Source organism: Ammodytes marinus (assembly GCF_949987685.1).
Source record: "Ammodytes marinus genome assembly, chromosome: 6".
Classification (NCBI taxonomy): domain Eukaryota; kingdom Metazoa; phylum Chordata; class Actinopteri; order Uranoscopiformes; family Ammodytidae; genus Ammodytes; species Ammodytes marinus.
In genome coordinates this window covers 8,213,512-8,230,476 of record NC_137235.1, presented here as the reverse complement: position 1 = coordinate 8,230,476, position 16,965 = coordinate 8,213,512, and the positions used below count along the sequence as shown (strand labels likewise).

Sequence of the window (16,965 nt, the reverse complement as noted above, 5' to 3'; positions counted from 1 at the left end):
AATTCATGACCAGGATATCAAATATGAGAATAATGGCCTAAATGTTGATCTTGAAAAACACATGTTTCAATTTAGTGAAAGAAGTGCGTGCGCGCGCGCGTGTGTGTGTGTGTGTGTGTGTGTGTGTGTGTGTCGAGGAAAGAAGAAACTTGTCTAGGCTATATTTTGTCCACGTTTAGGCTATAGGCTATCTGAATTGAGCTGTTTGTAAAATAAGGCTCTTGATGGTAGCTTATGACAGACAATAGCAGCCTTTGGCAGCCAGCCAAAATATGTTTCCCCTCTCAATAAACATTAAACATTTGGTGGTTTGTCCCGTTTTGATCTGGATCAACAGCTGTAGGCTATGTACTTCAAAAATTAAAATGTCAATTTTTTACATTTTCTGTTTGTCTCCTTTCCCATTTTCTTATGTAAAGGTCGACATGGAAAATACAAAATAAGAAATGGCAATCAATTCATGTTTTACAGGCATATTTTCAATAAAACAGTCCGTTTTTCATTTTTTTTTACTGAAAAAAAATATTAAAACATGAAATCAAACTGCTGTTTTCGTTTTTCGTGTTTTGATTTCCAAACGGATATGGATTGAACGGAAGATACACGGATTCATTACTTAAGTTAATTTGCTGTTTCGTTTTTACATTTTGCTGACAATAAAAATGTATGGAATCTGTCATTTTTTAACCATCTTATCATCTGGAACATCTTCAGAGACCGTGGATAAAAGTTAATCGTAGCCTAAGGTCAAATTTAGCTTGCTTATGAATGATGAGGTAGAGGGAAGTGGTATTAATGAAATTTGAAAAAGCTTGATATGCAAGGTTAATGCTCTTGCAGCTAGGCCAGTAATGTAAGGAAAAACAGAAACTGTATCATTCGTCGTCTCTCACCATACAGAAAATGTATATTTGAAAATTCCATTCACCTGACTCGACTGCAAATTTGAAAAAAAAAAAATATCTGCTTGAATTGATTGCACCAAGGGTACAATTGTGTCATTGGGGTGAATGAATGAAAATTAAATATTCAAGTCAAGTCAAGCTTTATTTACATTTACATTACAAATCCTGACCAAATTGACTGTATATACTGTAGTACATTTCACATTGCAAATGTGCTTTACATAAAAAAACTGCAGTCAACGCAATCATAAACATAAAGTGCTGAAATAAATATGCTTATTAACAGTGCATTCAATTGGCTTAATATTTTTTCATTTAAAATCAAAAAATCAGAAATAAGTTATTATTACCCCTTCAGTTCTCAGCAGAGAGGGAGTGTCAGCCAGCCCAGGATGTGATGAGACTGAGAGTCAGTCTAGAGGTCACCACAAAGAGGGAGTGTGGATGTGCTTATATACAGTTATCAACTGTTAGGGAAAATATTATTGTGTGAATATATGAAATATATTTACTTTATAGTATTATCATAAATTGTGAATCTTCATGGAATCGGTCAAACTGCTCTGACCTCAGTCTTGTTTAAGATAAAGTCAGGTTGTTTTATGAACTGAAGACTTCTCCTCGCCAGCTAGATTTGTTATGTCTCACTACCCCAACCCTGAAAATCTAGTACGTAGGCTGAAATGTTCGTGCGTAATTAGATTTTGCTATAACTTCTGGAGAATGACTGCATTCTCCGGTCATATCATTACAATCCCCTTGTTGCATTGTTGTCTTGACCCATGTTTGCAAACATTAAAGATCTGTTCATTTTTGTATTTAAACATTGTGTCACCTCGTATTAATTGCCTAAATTCTCATCTTTTAAAGGTTGATATTTAAATTCCACGACAGCCAGCCTTTATTTTTTATTTATTTATTTGTTTATTTGACAGGGACAGTGCATTTTTAATAAACATTTCTGTAAATATTCCAGATTTAGCCAGAAGGCACGTTTCCATCTGCAGTCCTTGGCCAGATGTAACAATTGAAGCAAATAACAGGAAGGAGGAAGGAGTTCAAAATAAGAACATATAAAAGCAACAGATAAACATTAATTATAACCACATACAAGTATTCAGTAGTACAGGACATAAAATACATAAAGCATGCAGGACAAACAAGAGTCAGCATCAGACAAATACAAATAAAAAGGGTGGACTAGGACTTTTAGCAACAGCATCAGATGTGTTAGACATCGAGGCAGTAGCCCACCAAAGCAGACAGTACATGCACAACAAACAAACAAAAAATCGAAACGAGAATTAGTACATATGAAGCAGCACATGAGAGACAAAGAACAAGCTACACAGAAGCATGCAACCAAGCAAGCAGAGTAAGTATCGAGTCAAGCGGATGGAGTTTAGTGCAGGCAGGTCATAATATCAATGAACCACTGTTGAGAGAGTTTAGTTGTTAGATTGGTACTAAATTACCAATATGTGTTTAGGTCTATGATACATGTTGGGATGTCATTCCATTCACGTGAGGCTGCAACAGAGAAGGCTGACTGACTAAAGGCACTTTTCCAACAACTTTCTCTAGCCTCTCCTGAAGGACACCTAGGTATTTTAAGATCAGTGAATGAATATAATCGCCTGCACCAGGGTCTCCTTACAGTTGGACCTGCCTGGTACATCCCAAAAGGGAGGCGTGCAGGGGGGCATTTTTACCAGATGCCCGAACCACCTCATCTGATTCCTTTAAAAATGGAGGAGTAACGGCCGTACACAGAGCTCCTTCAACCTAACACGGTGAGTGAGCAACTTCAGTCTACGGTGAAAATTGCTACCACATAGCTCCTGCCTCAGCTGCTAACTGCTTAAGTACACATCAAAGAGCCCAGCGAGAAAAGCCAAAAGGATGACACCATCTGCAAATAGCAGCAATGTTATGTTACCAAACTGCATACAGTATTCTCCACTTGCCTAAAACTTTATATCCTGTCCATGAAAACCACAAACGGAATAGGGACAAGGCTAAAGAACATGATCAACATTATAACCCCAAGATATCATCATGTTAGCATCGTCATTCTGTGCATGTTGCTCAAAACACGCTACTTTGTCTATGGCAAGTACAGCCTCACAGAGCCACAGCATGGCTGTCGACTCTTTAATGAAAAGTTAGAAGACATTTTTTGGGGGTGAAACACAAAGATTTGGACACTTAAGATTAAGCCCATTTCCATGTTGGTCTCTGAACTTCATGAGTAAAGTCGAAATTTTTCATATGCTTTATTTAAATGAGAAGGGATACAAACACGTTGCTCTTAGGACAGACATTACAGTGATTTTGAACTCTAACAAATAATAACCAACAGATGTAAGGATATCACCTGGGATTCAAATTGTAAACCAAACAATCCCAGTCCCACCACCAACATTTCAAAACAGGATTATAATCATACTAACACCAAAACATTTTTATAATAAATGAATCTGAATATAGATCTTTAATGTTAATCAGTAATGATATTAAATACAGGAGCCCGTTTTTCTAACTCTGATTAGTTTCCCTATACAGGTCAAACCCTTCAGTTTCATTATGTAAATATAACTATACTCTTAACCCTGCTGCAGATAGCCAATTTTCAGAAGAACCCTTATTATACTTTAAATGACAAGTAAACATATCAACAGATCTGATAATATCTTTACTTGATGAAAGAAAAGCGAGTTGCACATCCAAAATGTGTTTCTCATTATGGAGATGGTTTGTACTGGTTGCACCTGGCTCCAGTTAGGTGCTGGTCACAGATAAGGCTGTACTTGATCTCGACGCCGCCTCTCTTGGCTGGGCAGGTGTATGTGTGACTCCCCTGTCTCAGGACCTTTGTACATGATCCCAGACGGTCATCTCTGCCCCAGTCTTCATCCCAGACTTCAATCTTGAGAAGCAAGTGCGTGTCCACCTTTAAAACGATTTAAAATGCAATCAACTTTAATCCATTACACAATCAATTGGATATGTCAGTTGTTCTTGCACTGCTGCAAAGTGCTTATATTGCATACCAGCATAATAGCTCACATGGTTCTTGCCATGTGAGAAAGAAGATACTCACCTTGCCCAGATTATAACGAGTGTTCCAGCGAGGGTAGTTTGACCTGATCATACGAGTCTTGCGGTACGTTGACCCGTACCACATCTTCACATAACTGGAAATTGGATGAAGTGGGAAAATAAAATAAACCATATTTGAATTTTGATATCATGTATGTATTAGTCTGATAAATCATGTTTAAAGTGCTCAACATTTCAACATCAAAACCCGGTTCCCCCGTTCTCTACGCACCTTTCAGTTCTGCCCCAACGATCTCCTTTCAGTCTCCAGGCTCGGACAATGGTGACCTCCAGTGTTCCCCTCCAGGCCTGTTTAGGACAGCAGTTGGACGCCAAGTTTGAGTCACGGTTGCCACAGTTGTGTTGTGTGTTCTGTGTCTTGATGGCGTTGTCTTTGAGGTACTGCTCTGTGGCAGCCTTCAGTCCATTCTTTTGGGACAAGTTTGGCACAAGCTCGTACAGTGGTCTTAGGGAATACTTAACAACATCAGGGTGGTCCTTGAGGGTTTTCAACCAATTTAGGTAGAGCAGGGAGTCATTCTGGGTCAGCGAAAACTCACCCAACCAACCCTCGCCTCCTATCACCTCAGTGAAGTGTTCGTGTAGACTGGCGCTGTACAAGGAGGAGTCACCCTGGTTCTGTAGGACTTTGTTGCAAGACTTTGTTTTTGCAGATACTTTGATTTTACCAAGGCCCACAGATAAACCTGCGGTCAAGCAAGAGTGCACCTAAAAACAGGAAGAAAAATATGTCATGTGAGGTTGAATATGTACTATATGTATGTGTTTAACTGCTTCGTAAAAAATAGGGTCTGGCTTTTGAGATTGTAAAATATATTTTTTTTCATACTTCAAGTGGACTACTTAATAAAAAGGTTATCAGTTATCATGTTGCTTCCTTCTTTGGATCATGTATACTATAGAACTACCCTATGCTCATCACGCACATCTAAATTTTTAATCATTATAATTTTTTTTTATCTTCATATGAATTGCATATATGGCACAATATGTATAGGGATAATTTTTAAATTTTTAAATCTACATATCACTATTTATATATTTATTTTTAAACCATTTTTGTCATTTGGTCTTTGTTGTTGTGTCATCGTTTTATTTGTCAATTGTCTTGTTTTGTCATTTTTAGATAGCCTATTGTTGCTGGAGAGTGCCAAACTGAATTTCGTTGTGCTACAATGACAATAAAATCCTTGAATCCTTGAATCCTTGCTTTAAAGCTGATTCAAAAAATGTAATTCATATCACGATTAGGGAAAAAACAACAAGTATATGCAATGTACATTGGTGTCAGTATTCTCTTCAGCTCGGAAAATCATGAGAAAACTAGAGTGTTGAAAGCTTTACTCATTTATAATAAATATGTAAAAATAGACCATGTCCATTCACAAGTCATACTTACCTCATTTGAGGAAAACCCATTCAATGTGGACAAGCAGGTACGCACAGCTGTGATTCGCCTGTGTCGCCCACCAAGATACACCTGAAATAAAGTGCAATGTTGTTGAAATTAAATAAAGAAAATATGTCCGGTAAGTGACAGACATTGTTTAAAAGGCCTCCTGTCACTTTAAGACGCCATGACAGTGAGCGGAAAACTACTGGCCAGCAGGGCGCGCTCGGACATGTCTCGTGACTCTGCTCGAGGAATCAGACGGAGAAGACTGACTTGCGCTCGGCACGGCCGCCACTAGCTCACCAAGAACTATTTAGTTTAAGGCTTAAATGCACAGTTTAGTATTAACCAGCTTGTTCTGTTGGGATTTGTGCGTGCATGAAGCTGTAAGTTATTTCCCCTTGTTTCAGTGTTGACTTTGTCATAGTTATGAAAGTGAAAGCTAAGAGAATGTTAGCAAGATTGCTGTTGTTAATTATGCATATAATAAGATATCTGCACTGTCTATAGATGACCATTATGTTATTAATGTTAAGTTGCAAGTAAGCTATATTTGAGTTGATTGTACAGAATTACAGTATCTCATTATGGATATGTTATCTTCTGTTTATATTTACAGAAACCACAAATTACCATACGAGTTAGATCACAAGTTCACCGGTGTTAATGTATCACCACGTGCTTCAATAAACCCCTTAAACCGTCCATCATCTGGAACCCCCTTTATTGCCACCACCAGTGACGTGCGGTGAGGTCAGTGAGTGGGTAGGCACTGAGTTCTGAAAGCCAGATTTCTCTAAACCTATATATTGTTAAATCAAAAACAATAAACAACAAACAGGCACGCATGGCCGATTTCAAATAAGTTCCTCCCTTTCTTTCTTTCTTTCTTTCTTTCTTTCTTTCTTTCTTTCTTTCTTTCTTTCTTTCTTTCTTTCTTTCTTTCTTTCTTTCTTTCTTTCTCTCTCACACACACACACACACACACACACACACACACACACACACACACACACACACACACACACACAGAGGCGGGACGTATATGAAATGTCACGACGGTGACTTCAGGTTTGCCCGTAGCCTACTGTAGTTTGGTCTAAATGATTAAACATCGCATCCATCGACTTAACGGACCCGTCTCTCACACCGAGGGCCGAAAAAACGCAGGGCAACAAGTCAAACCTTCGCCGATTCAAACTACCGGTACTACTTCTATTCAACTTAAAAATAAAAGACAGCATTCATCATTATGTATGACTACAGCATAACTGATGGCAACTCCACTCCATAAACTTTATCTTAATAGGTAAAGTACCAGTAACATATGTCCCATGGACATGTCCAGCATCAGAATGTAACCATTTATCCACATTGCAGAGCTTAGGTTTGTCCGTCAGTAACAATTAAAACACAACTGCTCAATTTAATATAAAATGCAGAATGGATTGCACTCGGTATCAATTCATCCAACTTTATTATTAAATAAACCCCAAAAAAGTTTCTGACTCACCAATCTGACTCCCTGGCTGTAGAAATAAGCAAGACGATAGTAATCCAGTGACAGTCTGACTGACAGCACAGCTAGCTTACATCCTTCCGTTCATGTAGGCTACCTGTCCGTTTGAAATACTCAAACATTGTTTGTCCCTGTTGCTGCTGTACACCGTCCAAGGCTGGCGCAGGCCTTTCTCTTGCTATTCATTCTGTTCCTTTTTAAATTATAATCCAATTTGTTAAAATTCCTCCAGTCTGAAATATCTACGGGCACGGCAGCTGCAATGTTGACTTAAAAATCCGCGGGGGTAACGACGTGAATGAGCATAGCCAACGTAATGACGTTGGCCTAAGCTGCGTAAATGTCTAGTAATATCTCGATTTTAATTGGTCCATGAATGATATGTAACGTAAAGGCTTATGTGGCATACCATTTACGTAAAAAAAGCACAAAGAATTCCGCTTATTTGCGTACATGTTAAAGAATACAGAATCAAGTGCGCATGCGCGAAAACTTTTTTTTTCTTGCCGTCCACAATGAATAGGCGCAAAAGCACTGATTCTTTGCCGTACACAATGAATGGGAAACAGCAAAAGCACATTATTTCTTTGGCGTAACTTACTAACTGCCACCTTTCTAATCAAAACGTCTACACTTTTTTAAAGTAATCGCGGATTACATGTAAAGATCGAAATAATTAACAGTAATAATACAAATATAAGTTTATTAAATAAAAAAAATATTTTATTTTATTTTTTATTTTTTTGCACACGGCGCCAGGGTAGGCACTGCCTACCTTGCCTACCCTGACCGCACGTCACTGGCCACCACCAGAGTTCTGACCGGACTCTCTGCAGGGATTTGAGATATCCTACTAGCAAACTATTATCTATTTTTTAGACATAATGTAAAGAGAAAGTGTGTGTGTGTGTGTGTGTGTGTGTGTGTGTGTGCGTGCGTGCGTGTGTGCGTGCACTCTGGTGTTGTGCAGTGATAGTTGCTAATGAGGCTGGAGGCTGCATGTGTGTGTGTGTGTGTGTGTCTTACCTGGCGGACATAGTGTGTGCCGTAGGTCTGTATGAGCCGTCTGTACTGAACCTTGGTTGAGGGGCTGTATGAACTTGGCAGTCTTGCCAAATCCGTCTTGAACTCAGAGCTGAGGGGTGGTTTGGCTGCCACACGGTAACTAAACACATACATACAGAATTTCAAAGTAACTGTGAATGAAAACCAAGTTTAAATAGGCCTATCTGAATCAATGTCGACCTACCTGTAATGGCGACAGGAGAGTTCATGATAGCTGAAGGTGAAGCGGTCCACTTTGCTCCTTGATGTTGCAAATTTATATACCCCAGACTGTGTCCCTGCAACTTCTAGGTTGGCCTTACTATAACTCAGGCCAACCTATTGAAAACAACAGACCTTTGATCCATTTGATGTTTGACCACAATAAATAGTTGACCACTGTTAAAATATGTACAACTATAGTATTATGTTAGTAATATCTTCAAGCACTGAGAGGCTGTAATAAAGCTATTGCATGCAAGTCCTAGAGCTCTAATAAGACATTATATAGCTACTCTACTCTAAGACTACAGTTTATATTGTGCTGTTTTCCCTTTTTTTCTTATTTTTTAAATGTTTTATTTATTTTCTACAAAATATGACAACACATCAGTTATCATCAGTGATAAGAAAAAAATTATTTCTCTTTTCAACATTAGTTGCTAGATGTTTCTTACCTTCCAATCGTTGCTCTCCTGGTTGGTGTATGTTTGAATCAGTGAGCTGTGGACACAATTTACAGGAAATAAATTGTAAGATCTCTCTAATCAAGGACATAGGCTTCAGTATAGTACACTAATCTCGTGATTTGTTTCTGTCATTTTATTCAGCAACAGATAGGCCTACACCAGAATTCACTATTGCTTAACCCCTCCAATATAATGCGATTGTCCAATAGGAGCTTAGCAAAAATAACTGGATATGGTAAGACGGATATCAGTATAAAGAGTTTGAAGGGTGGGGTCTCTTCATGCATTTCCAAAACAAGAGAGCAAAAGTGTAAAGTGTAATTCACAATTTGCGTAAATTGTTCATTTGTCTGTTCTTATTTAGACTGCAAACTTTAGCTTGTAATCTTGTAGTGCTTAGCTAGATTGTAACACGTTTAGTAGTGTGACCTGTTGTTTAATCAGAAGGGAATTTCATAGGCAACTACATTATTATGTGGGGTTAAAGTTCACACAGTAAAAAAGCGCTGTTTACTTTAGCACAATTCTCTGTAGTATTTCCACAGGTTGGAAGCTATATTAACAGCTCATGGGGAATCCCTAGAATCCCCTTTCTCTTTTAATATTAAAACAACATTAAAACAGCAATAGTCCTTTTGTTAAACAAGTTTGTATGAAGCATTCAAATTTTGCCAGACAGCATTTCCACCTTATTTATTGGGCTAATGTTAGCCAAATTAGCGAGCCAGCAGCTAATAAAATGGGCTGGGACCTATGGCTGGGACAGTCTTTATGGCGAACGAAAGTGTCGGTTTTGAAAGAATAATAAACTAGGCCCCTGTTTACCTATGAGATCAAATAGCCTACCTTTTGCTTAAGAAAGACTGACTTTTGACAGGTAAATCTACCGGTGTCTGTAAACACCATGTGTTAAAACTTCACATGCCTAGTAGCAGCAGTAGCCTAACTAATGGAGCTGGAGGCCCGGATACCTTAGCCAGGTTTATATTTTGATATGCATCCTTCCTACTAATATAATAGCGGGCCTGTCGCCGACAGTTGGGACAGTTGCTCAGTGCGCATGTGCCAACGCCCTGTGCGCACGCAGTCAACGCCCTGTGCGCACGCAGTCTCACAGTGCGTGTATCATTATCATACCTGCTACATACCTGCCACATGAAGCAGCAACGGCCCTGATAACAGACATAAAGTTTACGCACGCCCTAATAACGGACATAAAGTTTAACGGACGTGATAATGGACAACGTTTACGTAGTCTGGTTAGAGTTTACCGGACGTAAAGTTGACCTGCCGTTGACACTCCCCAGCAGCCGCCTGACACACCGGGCTTACATGGACCACCTGCCGTCGACACACTCTCCCAGGTAAGACGTCTACACTTTAACAAACTTGCTAAAATACTTTCTAAAATGTTGCCTAATATTACTGTCCTCCCCCGTGCATTATTTCTCCGCCGTGCTTTAATGCACCGCCGTCTTTAGGTAGACAATAAACATTTGCAATCTCGCTCTGGCACCCCTCTTCCCCTCCCCCACACAAGCCCGTGCTTTATTTCGCTGTAGTTTGTTTTTGCTATCACCCAATTGTTATTACATATTTAGTCGTTGTTACACTTTGGCATCTTACAAGCGGTGTGCACGTGTACACGTGTAACCGTTTAGTATATAACCGTTTAGGAAAAATCAATAAAGGAAACCCGTTTTTTTGAATTATTTAACTGCTCCACCATAAGTTTCACTTTCCTTTTCATCTCCGTCTCAAACAGCTGGTCCGATCAGCTAGTCGGCTCGCGAGCCCAACGGCCCCGACAGCGGGACTCAGTTTAATCACAGATCACCGCTAGGCAGTTATGATCACGTCGAAGTCAAAAAGCAAAATTATGAAATAAAGGCCTCTCTGTCTATCTGTCTGCCTGACTTTCTCACTGCACAGTCACTCCAACAGCATCGGCAAAAAAAATTACGTTGACCCCCCCCCATTTCAAACGGTGCACACCCCTATTACAAGCCCATTGCATTGGCTACATGTAATATACTATTATGCTCCTTTACTTGGCCTACATTGTGTCTGACCAGTGCTTCTCTCTCTCTCGCACCATCTCTCTTTTTTTTATTCAAGTCTACACATTGCTGAAAGTCAGCTTGGAGCTGCTCTTTTTACCTACTGATGCCCTGCTGCCACTAACATGGTAAATATGATTTGAGGTTATTTAATGTTTCTCCTTTCATTAACAATTGTGCAAATCTCCTTCCAATGACACAAACATGTTCAACTATCATTATCACAAAAGAACACGCTCACATCACAGCTCAAAGTAATAATAACCGCAACAATGTGTTATGCACAGGAGATGAACCAACCACCTGTTAAATGCTGCAAAAAATGTGGACGGTCCCTGCCGCAGACAGTTCCCCCTTCGCCTGGCATTTGCTGTTACCATCAATAAAGGTGACATAAACTCCATTTTGCATTTCCACGTTTTCACTTTGTAATTTAATTTGATTAGTAATTACCTGAACCCATGTCTTTTGTAGGACAAGGTCAGGACAATGATAAAGTTGGAGTGTTCCTGCCCCAAAGTGTGTTCGCGCATGGCCATCTCTACACTGCCTTCAGCAGAGGCAAGCGTGCCAGAGGTGTGAGGTGTGACGGACAACATTGCGTATCCAGAACTATAAGTCATGATGACACAGTCAAGGCTGCTGGACTGATCATCAGTGTCCTACTCCCTTCCCTCCTGGACATCTACTGAACCCACATCCCCCCCAAAGCAACCAGCAGTGTGGGTGACCTCAGCCACTCCTCACACAGCCTCTGAAGTCTCCTGCCATCTGGGAGAAGGTACCAGAGCCTCCATAGGCTCCACCAGCCTGGTAAACAGCGTTTTCCACCAGCCTTTCAGGAAGCTCCACTATCTCCCCTCTCTTCCTTCCCTCCCCTCTGCCCCCACACATTCTTGATTTTTAAACCCCCTCCCATTTGTCCCAAATATTTCTGGACTCTGTACCTATTTATACTCAGTCTGAACATTGAAATACACATACACTCAACAAAAATATAAACGCAACACTTTTGTTTTTGCTCCCATTTTTCATGAGATGGACTTAAAGATCTACAATTCATTCCAGATACACAATTGTACCATTTCTCTCAAACATTGTTCACAAATCTGTCTAAATGTGTGATAGTGGGCACTTCTGCTTTGCTGAGATAATCCATCCCACCTCACAGGTGTGCCACATCAAGATGCTGATCTGACATCATGATTAGTGCACAGGTGAGCCTTAGACTGTCCACAATAAAAGGCCACTCTGAAATGTGCATTTTTTTGCTTTATTGGGGGTCTGGGGACTCAGAACCAGTCAGTATCTGGTGTGACCACCATTTGCCTCATGCAGTGCAACACATCTTCTTCGCATAGAGTTTATCAGATTGTCAATTGTGGTCTGTGGAATGTTGGTCCACTCCTCTTCAATGGCTGTGCGAAGTTGCTGGAGACGGCTTATGGTGGAGAAATGAACATTCAATGCACGAGCAACAGATCTGGTTGACATTCCAGGGTTCAACATAACTTTTTTTTCCTACTGGCCCGCCGGGCCAGTGGATCCGAGTTTTACTGGCCCCTTGTATATTTTCATTGGCCCTGCACACACTTTTTTTTCTTCATAATTTAGTGTCAATAATTATAATACCTGTATTAGAAAAATAACCAGATCTAAAGGGAATATCTATACTGTAACAGTATAGATATTCTGGGCAGGCTCTGTAAGCTGGTGTAAACAAAGGGTATGTCATATTTAAGGGTCTTTTTGACTTTAAAAAAATAAAATATTGCTGCAGCTCTCTTAAACTCTAAAGTGCTCTTATATATAAAAATTATCAAATAAAAGTGCTACTGCAGCATTAATTAAATGACAGATTGTTTATATTCAGTATAAAAAAGAAAATAATGTCTGGGTTTTGCCCAGCTCGTTTTTCTTCACAGTAATGGTGAGAGTAGCCAAACACCTGATGGTGCCTTTTCAAATGCGCATGCATGTTCGACGTGTTGCCTCCTACATAAGCGATCGCGGTGAAACAATAACCTGTGTGCCGACATTGTTCCACACGTCTATCACTGTTTTCATAATTCACCTGGAATCCGAAGTTATCCCTCAAACGGGATTTGAATGACAGGGGGGCGCCTGCGCGCTCCGGTTTCCTGTTGTCTTTCGCCATGCATTTCGCTCTGTTTGATAGCACTGTATAACATTTTGATTTGCAATACTCATAGACAGTAAAAGAGGGGGGAACGCTGCTACTACAACTGCTAATAGTGATGCAAACGGAACACTAGAGCGGAGAGGTGTGTATCTCTTGCTCTGACTGCAGTTGGGAGGGACTGCCGCAGTTGGGAGGGACTGCCGCCTGTCAGTGCTCTGGGAACGGGGGAGTGGCCGTTGAGCACCCGCTGCTCGTTTAGAAGTGTTAAGAGCGATACATGCTTTAGCGACAGCACAGGGTCTCCAAAAGTCACCAATAACACCAGAAAAAGTAGCTAGATTGGTCGCTGGTCGCTTTAAAAAAAAAAGAGTCGCCAGAGGGATCTGAAAAGTCGCTGAATATTGCGGCTAAGTTGCTAACACTGCCTGACCCTCATGCTCACCATGGAGCTAATAGACTCAATCGCTGGCTGCTACTGCACACGTGCGAGCCGAGCCGGAGGCTAAATGGTCCGGGGGGAACTCCGACGACAAGTTTTAAGTTCCACACCGCAAAACAAGCCTGTACATTCGCCATATAATAACGTTATGTACGCCACGAACGGACCGCGGTCCACCTCTGTAACACCAAATACGTGCCTGTACCGTCACGGTACGGTACAAATACGTGTACCGTTACACCCCTACAGCTAAGTGATATTACCCTGTGGAAATTGTGCAATACAATGTTACCAGTTCACTTATGTGTGGTTGGGTCTACTTTATTTTGTGCTTTTATCTCACACTTCATTGTTTGCGTACACTGAGAGGAGTTGCTATAGATTCCATTGTACATGTGCGAAGACTCTAGTCCTTATAATGTTGCCCTAGGCTACAGAATAACCTACCTAAGAAAGGTGTGTTCACTGGCCTGGCGTTGAATGTAGCAGCGACTGAAAGCGCGCCAGTCAACTGCAGAGACTGGCAACTGAAAAGAAAAGTGAGAACCCCATGGTTAACATGTGTATTTGACTTGATGCAGTAGTCTATGTGCAAGTATTATTTTATATTTTAATTTTTTATAACTACTTTCTGCAGGCCGTTGCCTTGAAGAGGGTTGGATACGAGAGTACAGTTGCCATCTGGAGTGAGGTACGTCTTCACATCAACCACGTAGGCTCCTTTACGCCGCAGTGTGACCACATCGAAGCCCTCCCCCACCAGGTTGTACCCTGGTACGAAGGGGGCGGCCTGACATATGTTGCTTGTCCCGACGATCTGACAGGGCTCAGAGAGAACAGGGGAGTGGTACGACAGAAAGAGCAGGAGACTCAGGTAGAGGGACAACGGGGTTGAAAAGGACAACATGGCTGGAGTCACTGAAATATTTCAGAAAAAGAGAGATTAGAAATGGAAATCTCTTTGAATGAATGGATTTATCACTGAAGTCAACAAGGACTACAACTCCATTTGCAAGCAGGCTTTGTGTTTCTTTCAATTTGAAGTTCTAAAACATGATGAGGGAGAAGAAAGTTTGCATCCCCTGTATCCACACAAACAATAAGCTGCTTAAGTAGCTCAGAAGTGTCATTATACTACCAGTTGTCCATTACTTAAGTTAATTTGCTGTTTCGTTTTTACATTTCGCTGACATAATAAAAATGTATGGAATCTGTCATTTTTTAACCATATTATCATCTGGAACATCCTCAGAGGCCGTGGATAAAAGTTAATCGTAGCCTATAGGTAAAACTTAGCTTGCTTATGAATGATGAGGTACAGAGGGAAGTGGTATTAATGAAATTTGAAAAAGCTTGATATGCAAGGTTAATACTCTTGCAGCTAGGCCAGTAATGTAAGGAAAAACAGAAACTGTATCATTCGTCGTCTCTAACCACACAGATTACTGTGGTTTCATTTGCTATTGGTTTGAGAAGCCCTCGCTGAGATTACTGCAGCCATTTTAATGCAATGAAAGAGAAAGGATTTTTAAAAGTGACTCTTAAAACATAAAAGAATTGCATTAGATTTGAAAAACAGCAATTTCTTTTTGATATAAGAATTTTTTTAATTAGAAAATGTATATTTGAAAATTCCATTCACCTGACTCGACTGCAAATTTAAAAAAAAAAAAAAAATTATCTGCTTGAATTGATTGCACCAGGGGTACAATTTTGTCATTGGGGTGAATGAATGAAAATTAAATATTCAAGTGAAGTCAAGCTTTATTTACATTTACATTACAAATCCTGACCAAATTGATACTGTAGCACATTTCACATTGCAAATGTGCTTTACATAAAACAAACTGCAGTCAACGCAATCATAATCATAAAGTGCTGAAATAAATATGCTTATTAACAGTGCATTCAATTGGCTTAATATTTTTTCATTTAAAATCAAAAAATCAGAAATAAGTTATTATTACCCCTTCAGTTCTCAGCAGAGAGGGAGTGTCAGCCAGCCCAGGACGTGATGAGACTGAGAGTCAGTCTAGAGGTCACCACAAAGAGGGAGTGTGGATGTGCTTATATACAGTTACCAACCTAAAGAAATATGTTAAAAAACCGGACAAACTTCATAGCCACAAAAGCATACACCCAACTTCAAAACCGGTTTCGGTTTCTAGTCAATTATGTGTTATAAACAGTGGATTGCAAAAGTTGTCATACCCCTTGAATAGTTCACGTTACAACCACACGTACATTTATTTTATTGGGATTTGATGTGATAGACCAACACAAAGTGGCGCATAATTGTTAAGTGGAATGAAAATGAAACCTCTATAACATGTGGGTAAAACTTTGTATGTGAGTGTTTACCTTTGCCGAATAATCAGAATAATCCCAGATCTCCACTGTTCTTAGCCAAGCTGCAGACACTGAACTGAGAAGCAAGGGACTCAAAATTCTCCTCCCTAGACTTGATCTCTTCTATAAACTCAGAATAGAGAAATAAAACAAACCCTAACACTAACTCTATTTTGCAAAGAAGAATGGGCAAAAATGTCAGTCTCTAGATGTGCAAAGCTGGTAGAGACATACCCCAAAATACTTGCAGCTGTAATTGCAGCGATAGGTGGTTCCACAAAGTATTGACTCAGGTGGGCTGAATACTTTTGCATTCCACACTTTTCCATAGTTAAATAAAAAAGGGAAATTTTTATATATTCTAGATTGATAACATAAAGTGAAATGAATCTAGAATGGAAAATACATCTCAGGTCCACGTTTCTGTATTATAAATCAATTTTTTGATTAGTTTTATGTACACAGTATTTTGAGAAACTGGATTTTTTTTTGCCGTAAACTGTAGTCATCGTAATTAAAACAACAAAAATAACTGACATTTAACTCCGCAGAATGAATAGAATATATGAAAGTTTCATTTTTAAATGAACCTTTCCATAACATTTAATTTTTTTTAAATGCGCCTTTATATATAGGCTACATACACACAGGTGAATCACATTTTAAAAGGATGAATCTGCAATTGTGCACAGATCCATTGTCAGACCTTGCACATTGTGTGAAACTGTTTTCTGGTGGAACTCACTCCAACAGAGTCACAGGCACTCATATCTTTATATATTGGCATTGCCATGGCTATTAAAAGCTTGAGGTCCTCCAGTAATAATCTGCATTACTTATGATGCTTATGCATAAGCTTTTTTTTTTTTTTGGTTGTGTGTCATTAAAACAAAATCAGAGTTCTGCATGGGTTAAACTGTGTGTGTGTGTGTGTGTGTGTGTATGAAGACTTAAGAGGGAAAAACAGTATGCCATTTCCTTTCAACCAGTACGTAGGATGATGTGGACTCCAGAGTCAGTAAAAACAGGACCGCTCATGTCTCCTACATTGAGAGCAAAGGAAGCATCTTCAAAAGACAAAAACAAAACAAATGAATATGCTGATTCAGCTAAACATAGAATATGATGTGCATTATCACCTGTGGCCTGCATGTACCTGAATTCCCACTTGAGCTTGCATTGGGTGTGTCATAAAGTGCCACTAGTGCCGGGAAATAAGGGCTGCAATGCCAGAAATAACAATGACGCAAAAGAAAAGAAACAAAACTTTGGCAGACAACACAGAAACTCTGTGCCTGGCT

At 39.8% G+C, this 16,965-nt stretch overlaps 1 protein-coding gene and 1 long non-coding RNA gene across 2 annotated transcripts; one reads left to right on the top strand and one right to left on the bottom strand.

Annotated features, from left to right (window-relative positions):
* Positions 1 to 1,846: 1,846 nt before the first annotated feature.
* On the bottom strand, positions 1,847 to 15,354 carry LOC307251349 (perforin-1-like). Its single transcript, XM_080028693.1, has 10 exons — positions 15,283 to 15,354; positions 13,944 to 14,233; positions 13,763 to 13,842; positions 8,662 to 8,707; positions 8,190 to 8,323; positions 7,967 to 8,105; positions 5,428 to 5,508; positions 4,240 to 4,736; positions 4,009 to 4,102; positions 1,847 to 3,858 (listed from the first exon to the last, which is right to left on the bottom strand). The coding sequence occupies exons 2-10, from the start codon at positions 14,220 to 14,222 to the stop codon at positions 3,649 to 3,651; spliced, it is 1,560 nt and encodes a 519-aa protein (XP_079884819.1). The 5' UTR covers positions 14,223 to 14,233; positions 15,283 to 15,354; the 3' UTR covers positions 1,847 to 3,648.
* LOC307251350 lies at positions 10,024 to 11,571 on the top strand. The gene is made up of 4 exons (XR_013844903.1): positions 10,024 to 10,037; positions 10,792 to 10,861; positions 11,021 to 11,121; positions 11,208 to 11,571. It is a non-coding gene; the product is annotated as an uncharacterized lncRNA (long non-coding RNA).
* Positions 15,355 to 16,965: the final 1,611 nt, after the last annotated feature.

What these genes read in the sequence shown, in the direction of transcription:
- LOC307251349 (XM_080028693.1), bottom strand. Translation starts at nt 14,222, where the DNA reads ATGTTGTCCTTTTCAACCCCGTTGTCCCTCTACCTGAGTCTCCTGCTC. An exon ending in AAGGCAACGGCCTGCAGAAA is followed by an intron (nt 13,843 to 13,943) that starts GTAGTTATAAAA and finishes TTTTCTTTTCAG; the next exon opens with TTGCCAGTCTCTGCAGTTGA. An exon ending in AGGAGAGCAACGATTGGAAG is followed by an intron (nt 8,324 to 8,661) that starts GTAAGAAACATC and finishes TGTTTTCAATAG; the next exon opens with GTTGGCCTGAGTTATAGTAA.